The following is a 12,984-nucleotide window of genomic DNA, read 5'->3' as shown; positions in this document are numbered from 1 at the left end:
TTTACCCGGTTTTGTCTATGTTTTAATATTTACAAAAAGTTACTAAAGTGTTTTACAAAATATATACAAATTCGGTCACAATCTATAATTTATCTACAACTTAAATACACATTTTTTACACAGAATCCGGTTAAAAACTACAATTTACATATATTTTATATACAACTTTGTATACAATTATGTAAGTTGTAAATATTTTGTATATTATTTCTAAACTCGGCATACAAAATATATACAATTTGTTTATGCCTTCTTTTTCGAGGCTCAATATGAAACTCCAACCAAGACCACCTCGAATCTTCACCAAATTCTCTCAAAATTGATATATAAACTCCAAATAGTATTCTCAATCATTTGCAACAACACCCAACAAATAACGATTGAATCGAATCCAATTTTCAAATTAAAAGCTTTGAAGTTTGTTAACGGTTGTCAATTGAGTTTAAATTCAAATCTTTATGCTTAGTTTAATCAGTGCATAAAAATCTTTATGCTCAGTTTAATCAAAATCTGTGTCACGCCCAATGCATGTGCCAATGGTTTAATCTCTTCATTAATCAATATAATGCAAAACTTTGGATCATTTTTATCGATGGGAGAGTAATAAAGTTGTACCAGATATGTTCTTAGTTATTTTTTGTTACTGATTGTAGGATTTTCATGTCTTCTCTTCATTCATGACTTTTTAAGATTGAAACTTGTTGTTCTATATATTTTGGGTGATTGGTTACGTGGGGTTGGGGGTTGGAATACAGTGTATTGCCGAGAGACATACAGTGGGGGTGGGTAGAAACCTGTAGGCTTAGGATTGGTTACCAATTAAAGCCCGAGGGATATTAACTTATCAATAAAATGTATATAATTGATAAATTATATATCAACTTATAATTAAATTAAAACCTAAACATCGAGGGTAAATAAGTTTCAAAAGTCCACAGACCACACAATTGACACAAAACGAGTAAAATAATACATGTAGGTAAAAATCTCAAATAAAATTTAGATACTAGTAGTACTGTATAGAAATTATAGGGGATGGGGGAAGAGACAAGGAATTTTGATTTTGATACCACTAACTATAGGGTTGATAATTCTAAAACTGCATGGCTCTGTTTTCCCTTTGTTCATATTTTGTTGTTTTTGATGTTCAGAACCTCATTTGCTCCATGGTACTTTTTTATATAGAGTGTCATATTTTAAATATGTTTGATCCATTTAGTTACTAGTATTGGAGCTTTACTTTAACTAATCAATTTTATTTTTTGTCTATTTCCATGTTATTTTTACATATATATTCAAAGATTTAACTATTTTTAAAACGTTTCATTGGCAATCATTTTGAAAATATTTCAAACATCATTTCAGTTTATGGGCGATATGATATTTTAAAATTTTAAAAAAAATCTAAAATATGTTTATTCGAATGGATTTTTTATTTCATGCAAAAGATGAATAAAGTATTATTCCTTACATCCGAATACAAGCACAATTAGATGAAATTTACTCATTTCACACAAAATTTTCGGATATGTTAAAAAAGAAAACTGAAAGCATATATGTAATCTGAGTTGAATGTCATTTTGATATTTCAAAATGTAGCAACGACTAGTTCATTTTTGGCTGTTGATTAAAATAAGGAGAATTCTGACAAAATGTTTCTCTTTTGAATGTTAGTATAGTTTATAGGTCAGACGATATTTTAAAAAATTGAAATCTCCATTAAAACATTAAATCGGGTGTGTCGTTTATTTCATGCAAAAGATAAACGAAGTATTATTTCTTATGTCAAAATTATACAAGGTGGTTAGACATAATTTATGCATTTCTATACAGTATAATTGGGCATTTTTAGTTTTTTCTTTCATTTTAGATGAACTGCTTATAGTAATTCGGTAAAATTGAAGGTCACTTTTGACATTTTAAAAATATATGTAGCAATTAAACTCATTTTCAGCTCTAATTTAAGGTCTGTGGAGTGTGTAACCTCATGCAAAAGGCAAGGACGTATTGTTTCCAAAATCATATGGTTAAGAAGTTGAGTGAGATTTACTCTTTCGTTTACATTGAATTGTATCAGTGGTATTTTATAATTGAGAACGAAAGTCAAATCCAGAATGTACGTGCTCTTATAATATTTTAAAGGGAAAATGTCAGATTTATCCCTCTACTTTAATTAACTAGCCCCGTTTATCCTTATTTCTATTATTGGTCAAAATATATTCCCACCATTAACATAATAAACAAAATTATCACTAACCCTAACAGAAGACACAACCCCGCTATCTGACCCAATTCTCCATCGAACTTCCGTGCTCTGTAACCACCGAATAAAGTACAGCTTCTCTCCGTTCTCCTTCCGCCATCTTTACTCTTTGCTCTAATTTATGGAGTTTACTTTCAAAAGAATTGTTGATGTGTCAGACTGTCAGTTGTTCTTTCTTACCCTTCCTCCTCGATATTAAACTGCCCCATTTCCCCTCTCTTTCAAAACCCCTGAAATCCATATAACAATTATTTCCTAAAATTTAATTTACCTTAACACTTACTTAGCCCTAACAAACTTTCATAAAATTAGAATAAAATTCGAACTAACTCTAATTTGAGGCCAGCTTTCTCACCTACAAATTGCAACTTCTTCACCCAAAAAAGACGAAGACAAAAGGACAACGGAAAAAATAGCAATTCATCGTAAGTGGATATAGTGAGTTTTTTTTTTTTGGAAGGGTCATCAGCTTCCACTGTCGCCGCAGCTCAAAACAGTATCAAATTCAGATTTTCGTCGCTGGTTTTCTCCCTGAAGGATAGCAGACGATTCCGACAATGATGTTGTTGATGTATCCGAAGTTGGATATTTTGATGAGTGATTTGCTTGCGTTTTCCAGTGCCTTAGCTCAGGTGACTGAAAAAAATTGTTCCCTTGTCTGCCGCCATTTGGGTGGGGTGGAAGAAGAAACGGGTTTTAAAAGGGAAAATGGTTCCGACCGGGTAATGGGTTATTTGAATGGGTATGAGTTTTGGGTTGTTTGAATAGGTATGACTGGGTAATGAGACTCGGGTCGGTATTTGCCTAGTTGGCACATTAAGTGAGGGTCCTACTACCAAGTTGGAAATATGTTAGGGTTAGGAATGATTTTGTTTACTTTAACGGTAGGCGTATATTTGGACAAACGGGTATAAACGTGACTAATTTTCGATAGTATAGGGACAATTTTGGCCTTTTTCCCTATTTTAAATGATAGATATAGCACTCCTTGGAATTCATACAGTATCATTTCACATCACCGTAGCACGATATTATTCTTCAAATATGAAATACAATATAAGGTCTATCAATAATTAGCTCCATACTATGATGATGATGGTCGACATTCAGACTTTTAACTGGAAACTGCTTGGGTTCTTTGCACTCACTTGACATGCTTGGTAAACCACTCCAACATGTCCCGATGCGCTTCTTCAGCACTCTCCACAGCCTTCTTGTCTTCCACATTGTATCTCACAGTCCATCCGTGGGCGACGCCAGGATAAATTTTCACAAAGTTGTCCACCTATTTTTACAGACCGAAACACATGCAACACACAGCTCTAGATGTAATGCGATCTAAGAAATTCATTATAGTAGTTATATCTTATTCAATACATCACCTGAATAAACAGGAGAGTATTATTGTGCAGCTACATATTTCTAAGATAAAGACATCTTTAAATGGCAGGAAGGCCCTAATGTTCGCTTACCTCAGGTTTTGATGATAAAATCTCCTCAAACTGCTTAATAAGCTCAGGAGGAGACATTTTATCTATCTCAGCTCCTAAAATAGCTATTGGTGCCTTCACCTCTGTAAATAAATACATCATAAGTTCCAATGGATTGTTTGGGGGGGGGGGGGGGGAATTCAAGGAAACAGGAAGAATCTAAAAATGATGCAGTTCACTTTACTCACTAGAATTCAGAAAACATGTGATACCAAATATCACTTAGGACGTAGGAATATGCAAAAGCAATTAGTAATAATTTTTCCTATAAGACATTGAACAAATTTAGGACAGCAATATAATTTGACCGAACAAGTCACCAATATTCTAGTGTCATTTAGACATAAAATGTTTTGTCCCTAAGCAATGCACTTGTATAAAATCCAGGAGTAAAAGCTCTATCTAATCACAAATGATTCTGGTAAAAAACAGTCGTACCCTTAATATCATCCACAGTGACAAATGATGGGTGCAATAACACTGCCGCTTGAATGTCGTCAGACTTAGCTAGTTGAACAACCACCTTGGCTGTTAAGGAAACAGGAGATCAGGATCACAGACAACCACAAAAAATTAACCTATACATGCTAGTACCGGCGATGGATAATAATCCAAAAAGAGAAAATTGAACAACTTACCACCCCAGCAAAACCCTGCAGCTCCAATTGCAGATATGCCTTTATCTTTTAAAGCTGCAACAACCTGCTTTGCATCTTCAAATCCTTTGTCCTAACAGAACAAAGCAAAAAATGAATAACACGGTGGTGAGCCTGATACTCTGAATGTCGCACAATGATAGTCCCAAAGTGACAAAGTTAATGAATGGAAAACTGTGATAATGATGGCATGGCCTCCTTATATTCTCGATGCAAATAGATGGCAATATTATTGTAAAGATATGACACTTGGGCCTAACTCAACCCCAAAAGCTAAATCTTGAGGGGAGGATTGCCAAGTCCATATAAGGAGACCACCGATCCATTCCCCAACCAATGTGCGACTCTAAACCACTCTAACACGCCCTCACACGCCCAGACCACCAATTAGAGCGTGGACAATATATCATAGGGTCTTAAACGGGAACGGACTTGGCTATGATACCATGTATTGATATGGCACTTGGGCCTAACTCAACCCCAAAAGAAATAAGTCAGAACACATACTGCTCCATGTGATTGTATCCAGACTGATAAAGGCTTCTCCGTATTTTCAGGATTATAAGGATCCCCATAAAGAAAATCAGGAACCACAACATAGTATCCCACAGCTGCAACTTTGTCAGCAAGCTTCCTACATACCAGCAGTTAAGCTTTGGAATCAGCCCAAGATAAAACATAAACTTTTTGCAGCTTAATTACTGGAAAAAATGCAAAAAATGGTCACCCCAACTTCTTCCCTTGAAATGTAAACAAAAAGATACACAGATAAGATAAATGAATCTCCTGAAATCTGTGATTAAGGAGCAAAAACTGAAGTCGTCAACAATATAGAAACACCCTAGAGAATTGACTTCTGTTTCTTTTTTTAAACGGCAAAGGGCCAAATATACCCCTCTACTTTCGAAAATGGTCTAAGAATACCCCTCGTTATACTATTGGGTTATCTATACCCCTACAGTCATACTTTGGGTTCAAATATACCCCTCATTTGAACGGAGGGACACGTGTCATCGTCATGTTGGTCAATTCTAAATATCTCCTAATTAATTAAAAAGACTCATTATCCCAACCCGAAAAATAATTTTTTTTTTGTAAAAACTGGAAAAAACTAAAAAAAATTTTTACTAAAAACTGAAAAAAACGAAAATATTTTTTTTTCCAGTTTTTACAAAAAAACTGCTTTAGAAAAAACTGAAAAATATTTTCTAAAACAATATTTTTGTAAAAACTGAAAAAAATAAATCCGTTTATTATGTAAGTCGAACCTTAGGGGAACTGGAAAAAAATGAATTTTTGTTTTTTTTTCTAAAAACTGAAAAAAACAAAAATTTTCTTTTACACTTTTTACATAAAAACTGCTTTAAAAAAAAACTGAAAAATATTTTCTAAAACAATATTTTTTGTAAAAACTGAAAAAAAAGAGCTGAAAATCAATTTTCCAAAGCAATGTTTTTGTAAAAACTGAAAAAATAAATACTTTCTTTTTTTTCAGTTTTTAGTTAAAAATATTTCAGTTTTTTCCAGTTTTTAATTGCTTTAGAAAATTGCTTTTCAGTTTTTACAAGAAAATATTTTTCAGTTTTTTTAAAGCAGTTTTTTTGTAAAAACTGAAAAAAAAAATCGTTTTTTTCATTTTTTAGTAAAATTTTTTTTTAGTTTTTTCCAGTTTTTACAAAAAAAAAAAAATATTTTTCAGGTATGGATAATGGATCTTTTTAATTAATTAGGAGATATTTAGAATTGACCAACAAAACGATGACACGTGTCCCTCCGTTTTAAATGAGGGGTATATTTGAACCCAAAGTATGACTGTAGGGGTATAGATAACCCAATAGTATAACGAGAGGTATTCTTAGACCATTTTCGAAAGTAGAGGGGTATATTTGGCCCTTTTCCGTTTTTTAAATAGTTGTGGTTGTATATGGTACGGCCGCATCTAAGAAAGCAATAACTTAAGTTGTTGATACTTGACAACAGAGAAATATACTAGAGAATACATATGGTGCAAGCATAAGTACATAAGTACAGAAAGTATTTAGAAGGTATTTGACAACTCCAAGCTGAACTTGAGAAGCAGCACATACCTCAGGTTTGGTGCTTCATAACCTGCAAAGTATTCGTAACATAAGAGATTGTCTTCCAATATAAATAACAATACTAATCCTCAAACCATAATAAACTCCCTTTTGGCCGAAAAGAGTAATAGTTTCACATTATCAAGGGTGAAAATGTTGCGGAAGCCGAATATATAGAGAGTGATTAAATCACAACTACTATATCTAAAGGTAGCTAATAAATAGTAAATGAGACAATAATAAAATGAACACCAGAAATTAACGAGGTTCGGCAAAATTTAATTTTTTGCCTAGTCCTCGGACACAATCAACTCAAATTTATTTCACTCCAAAAATACAAGTGAAATACTACAAGAGAGAAAGAAGATTTAAATGTCTTACGAGATAAAAAGGCAAGTGAGAGATGTTTACAAATGAACAAAACCCTTGCTATTTATAGAAGAGAAATGGTCTTAATAATGTCATGCATGACATCATATTAAGTGTGAACATGCAATGTAAATGCATGAAAAATGCATCTACCAATTTCTTCCTAAAAGGAGGCTTCAAATGTTCACACTAGTTCACATTAATCTTGTCAAAATTCAACAAATCTCCACCTTGGCAAGATTCCACTTTTGCAATTGTCTCTTACTGATAAATTTTGATTGTGTCTTCAACTCCAATCTTCAAAGTTCAACAATGTTGAAACTTGATCGCAGTCACTACTTTTGTTAGCATATCGGCAGGGTTGTCTGTAGTCCGAATTTTCTGCACTATGACTCCACCTTCTTCTATAATATCTCGTACAAAGTGATATCGAACATCAATGTGCTTCGTCCTTGCATGATAAACTTGATTCTTTGCTAATTGGATAACACTCTGACTATCACAAAATAGTGTGATGTTTTCTTGACCAATACCAAGATCTCTAAGCAACCCTTGAAGCCAAATTGCCTCCTTTACAGCCTCCGTAATTGCCATGTACTCTGCCTCAGTAGTAGACAAAGCAACCGTTGACTGCAAAGTAGACTTCCAACTAACTGGTGCATTTGCAATAGTGAAAACATAACCAGTAGTTGATCTACGCTTGTCCAAATCACCCGCATAATCCGAGTCACAATATCCAACCAGATACTGACTATCTTCCTGCTCAAAAATCAATCCAACATCTACAGTATTACAAATATACCGTAGAATCCATTTCACAACTTGCCAATGCTCCTTTCCTGGATCATGCATATACCTGCTTACAACTCTGATAGCATGTGAAATATCAGGTCTTGTGCAAACCATTGCATACATCAAGCTACCAACGGCATTCGCTTATGGCACTCTTGACATATACTCTTGTTCAGCTTCATTCTTCGGCGACATAGCAACACTAAGCTTAAAGTGAGGAGCAAGAGGAATGCTAACCAACTTCGTGTTCTCATTCATGCCAAATCGATCTATTACTTTCTTCAAGTATTCTTTCTGAGATAGATAGAGTTTCTTTGAATGTCTATCTCTTTTTATCTCCATGCCAAGAATTTTCTTCGCCTCACCTAAATCCTTCATCTCAAACTCCTTTCTTAGTTGAATCTTCAACTTCTCAATTTTCTCTTGACTTTTGGAAGCTATCAACATATCATCAACGTATAGGAGAAGATATATGAAGGATCCATCTTCAAGCTTGCGCAAATACACACAATGATCGTATTTGCTTCTTTTGTACTTCTGCCGCAACATAAACTTATCAAATCGTTTGTACCATTGTCTAGAAGATTGTTTCAATCCGTACAATGATTTTTCAAGTTTGCACACCATATTTTCCTTTTCAGCAACTTTGAATCCTTCTGGCTGAGTCATATAGATTTCCTCTTCCAAGTCTCCATGTAAAAATGCAGTTTTTACATCTAACTGAACTAGTTCCAAATTCAACTGTGCTACCAAAGCCAACAAAACTCTAATGGAGGAGTGTTTCACGACTGGAGAAAACACCTCATTGTAATCAATTCCCTCCTTTTGAGCGTACCCTTTGGCCACCAATCTTGCTTTGTAGCGAACATCTTCTTGGTTAGAAAATCCTTCTTTCTTTGCAAATACCCATTTGCACCCAATTGCTTTCTTGCCCTTCGGGAGATTGGCCAATTTCCATGTGCAATTCTGATGAAGGGACTGCATTTCTTCATTCATGGCAAACCTCCACTTATCTTCTTCTGAACTTTGGACTGCGACTTTATAAGTGGTAGGAACACCATCAGCTACAATTGAGGCTGCACAAGCCACCGTCTCTATGAGACGAACAGGTTTCTTTATTGTTCTTTTTGGCTTGCTGGTTGCTATTGATTCAAGTTGTTGTTGGGGTTCCTGAGTTGGAATCTCCCCTTCCACTGACTCTTCTTCCAAGGGAAAATCTTCTATTGTTTCCTCGTTTTCTCCCTGTGTTGGGAAAATTAATTTTCCCTCAAACTCCACGTGCTTTGAAGCACCATCAGTTTGTTTGACATCTTCAAATGTCACCTTATCTATTATGGCAGATTCATCAAAGGTAACATCTCTCCTGAATATAACTTTTCTTGTCTCTGGACACCATAATCGGTATCCTTTGACTCCAGAAGTAATCCCCATAAATATAGCTTTCTTTGCCCTCGGATCCAATTTTGACTCTTTCACATGATAATATGCAATTGAGCCAAACACATGTAAAAAATTATAATCTTCAGCAGGTTTTTCATACCATTTTTCAAATGGTGTCTTGCCTCCAATAGCGGCAGATGATAGACGATTAATGAGATGGCATGCATATGTTATTGCCTCAGCCCAAAATTCTTTGCCCAAGCCAGCATTGGACAACATACACCGAAACTTCTCCAGCAAAGTCCGGTTCATGCGTTCTGCCACTCCATTCTGTTGTGTATTTCTGACGGTGAAATGTCTCAAAATTCCATCATCTTCACAAATCTTATTGTAAAGATCATTTTTGTATTCTCCACCATTATCTGTGCGAAGACACTTTATTTTTCTGCCTGTTTGAGTCTCTATCATCGCCTTCCATTTGAGAAAAATTCTCAGCACCTCATCTTTGGTTTTCATAGTATACACCCACACTCTCCGGGAAAAGTCATCAATAAAGGTTACAAAATAGTGTTTCCCACCTAATGAAGGTGTTTTGGAAGCACCCAAACATCAGAGTGAACATAATCCAAAATACTTTTAGTATTACGGATTGCTGTTCCAAATTTAACCCTTGTTTATTTCCCCTTGACACAATGCTCACAAAACTCCAAATTGCAAGTCTTTACTCCTTTTAACAATCCTTGATCTGATAAAATCTTTAAAGATTTTCCTCCAGCATGTCCCAAGCGCATGTGCCATAGCTTGGTTGCTTCTGCCTCCTTGTCATCACTGGATGTCACTGTTGCTGTCCCAATAACTGTACTACCGCGATAGTGGTACATGTTATTATTTCGCCGGATTCCCTTCATTACCACTAGTGCACCAGAGCATATTCTCATTACCCCATTTTCTGCAACGACTTTGAGCCCCTTTGACTCTAGGGCTCCTACAGAAATGAGATTTTTCTTCAATTTCGGTACGTATCGAACATCTGTTAATGTTCTGATCAATCCATCATGGTTCCTTAATCGGATTGAACCAATACCATATGCGGTAAGAGGATTGTTATTTGCTGTGTGAATAACTCCACATTCTCCTTCTTGAAAATCAACGAACCAGTCCTTGTTGGGACACATATGATAGCTACAAGCTGAATCCATCAGCCATATGTCAGATGGTTTGAATGGCTCAGTTGTAACTAGCGAGAAATCAGAGTCGTCACAATCAGCTACATTTGAATCCATGACAGCCTTTCCATTGTTAGGTTTGGCCTTGTTTTTCAATTTTGGACAGTCTTTCTTCCAATGCCCCTTTTCTCGGCAAAAGGCACATTCGTCTTTGCTGGGTCTGGATCTTGACTTGGATCTTCCTTTCTTCGTTCTCATATGATTATGAGAACGACCTCTCACGGCCAGTGCTTCTCCTTCTCCACTCTTTTGTTTTTCTCTCTTTCTTTGTTCATAGCTGTACAAGGCAGAACAAACTTCTTTGAGAGACACTTCATCATTCCCATGAAGTAGAGTAGTTTCTAGGTGCTCATACTCATCGGGAAGTGAACTTAATAACATTAAGGCCACATCTCCATCACTAAAAGTCACGTCCATATTCTGCAAATCTGGCGCCAACTTATTAAAGCTGGTGATATGATCATTCATTGTAATACCAGGAACATATGTGGAGCGTAATAGTCTTTTTATGTAAAGTTTATTTTGACTGTTTTTCTTCAAGAATTTATCTTCCAACGCATTCTACAATTTACTTGCAGAAGTTTCTTTTGTGTATGGATACTTCTGTTCTCTTGCGAGGTAAGATCGAATGGTACCACAAGCAACACGATTGATAATCTTCCAATCTCCTTCTCCGATATTGTCTGGTTTATTTTCTTCTATGGCAATATCTAGCCCTTGTTGAAAAAAGGACATCAAGAACCTCAGCTTGGCACATCCCGAAATGTCCTGACCCATCAAGAACCTCAGCTTGCCACATCCCGAAATGTCCTGACCCGTCAAAAATTTCAACTGCAAATTTCGCATTTGACATAATTCTTGTCATAAGCGAAGATGCCAACGACGTATTACTGACACCCGATGTGGACTCTTCATTTTTATTATCTCCCATTTTGCTATAGATACTATTTATTTGCTAACAGTACAGAACACCAAAGTAATTCTTTTCTGATATGGAAGTTCAGACTATGCTGCAACCACAGAGCATACTAAGATAGAACCTTGGCTCTGATACCAATTGTTGCGGAAGCCGAATATATAGAGAGTGATTAAATCACAACTACTATATCTAAAGGTAGCTAATAAATAGTAAATGAGACAATAATAAAATGAACACCAGAAATTAACGAGGTTCGGCAAAATTTAATTTTTTGCCTAGTCCTCGGACACAATCAACTCAAATTTATTTCACTCCAAAAATACAAGTGAAATACTACAAGAAAGAAAGAAGATTTAAATGTCTTAGGAGATAAGAAGGCAAGTGAGAGATGTTTACAAATGAACAAAACTCTTGCTATTTATAGAAGAGAAATGGTCTTAATAATGTCATGCATGACATCATATTAAGTGTGAACATGCAATGTAAATGCATTAAAAATGCATCTACCAATTTCTTCCTAAAAGGAGGCTTCAAATATTCACACTAGTTCACATTAATCTTGTCAAAATTCAACAGAAAAAACATAATTTTCTTCCTTAATTGTTTGACATAAGAGTTGAGAACCAAGGTACAAAACATCTAACTTCCAGTCTATAATCTGGCATTTGAAATGAGATTAAGATACTTAACAAAGAACACACTAGATCACAACCCTTAGAATGAAAATATTTTAAGAAAGATCTATGTAACTTCCAAGATAGTAAAAGCTTCAATGATTTAACGGACTAATAATGAAATAGTGTCCCATAAAATGGACTGAGGTAATAACAATTAGATATCATTATCCATCTTTAAACTTACAAATTTCATCAAAACATTATCTAATTTGCTAACATTATTTATCAATCTCTAAAAAACGTTTTTTCAGAAGTATTTTCCAAAAAATAAGTTAAACTTTCGGAAATTTCCGTCGTACCAAATTGATCAATAGATTACTCAATCTTCGTGCTAAAATAAGAAGAAAGAGAAATGGAAGTGCAAATTGAGCAGAACCCAGTTGCCCAAAGTTCATGAATAAGAACAGACAGTAAGGGGTTAAAAGGGTAAGTACCAAAAATGTCGGAGACGAGGAGGATGGCGTGTTTGGAATTGGACGAACCAGAGACGTAGGTTTTGAGACCCCCAAACTCTAACACTGACCCAACACCGCTACTTGAGCTCAAAGTTGGTGGGTTCTCACAGCACTGAGGCCCTGACATCTTTGTTACTGAAGATTGATAGAGAAGATGTCCAAAACCAAAGATTTGCCCCTTAATAGCAGTCACTAATCAGAGTAGGGTAGTGCGTTTGAGAAAGAAAGAAAGAAAGAAGGAAAGAGGAAGAATACTATTGTACTGTATTTATGGCCCGGCTGGGGAAGGGGGAGTCGGGGAGGGGGGGTTGATTGTGCGGTTTAGCTATACTTTACGTCTGCGCCATTTCTATGGAGAGAATTATTCCAGATACTAACATTTGAATTGAATTGAATTGAATTTACACTTTTCACAATGCTTAACTTTTTGGGCGGATTTGGCATAAGACAGTTTTAAGAGGTAAAATTTATATCTATCTATATCTATATTCATATATCTTATATTCATATATCTATTTAAGAATCTGGTGAGAGCAAAATATTTTACAATTTTAACTCCGCATAAAATAATACCAACAATTACTATCAGAAAAAATATTTAAATACTTTACACAAAATAGTTTTTCACTGCATAAGTTCATTGTCAAATTCATTATATATATTACTACTATCATATTTG

At 35.1% G+C, this 12,984-nt stretch overlaps 1 protein-coding gene across 1 annotated transcript; it reads right to left on the bottom strand.

Annotated features, from left to right (window-relative positions):
• Positions 1-3,201: 3,201 nt before the first annotated feature.
• On the bottom strand, positions 3,202-12,680 carry LOC107773627 (endo-1,3;1,4-beta-D-glucanase). Its single transcript, XM_075237799.1, has 7 exons — positions 12,285-12,680; positions 6,497-6,518; positions 4,917-5,043; positions 4,392-4,482; positions 4,192-4,281; positions 3,736-3,836; positions 3,202-3,548 (listed from the first exon to the last, which is right to left on the bottom strand). Exons 1-7 carry the CDS (start codon positions 12,430-12,432, stop codon positions 3,408-3,410), a joined length of 720 nt encoding a protein of 239 aa, XP_075093900.1. The 5' UTR covers positions 12,433-12,680; the 3' UTR covers positions 3,202-3,407.
• Positions 12,681-12,984: the final 304 nt, after the last annotated feature.

Source organism: Nicotiana tabacum, chromosome 19 (assembly GCF_000715075.1).
Source record: "Nicotiana tabacum cultivar K326 chromosome 19, ASM71507v2, whole genome shotgun sequence".
Lineage (NCBI taxonomy): Eukaryota > Viridiplantae > Streptophyta > Magnoliopsida > Solanales > Solanaceae > Nicotiana > Nicotiana tabacum.
Note: the sequence above shows the minus strand (reverse complement) of the source record. Positions and strands in the feature narration are given on the sequence as shown.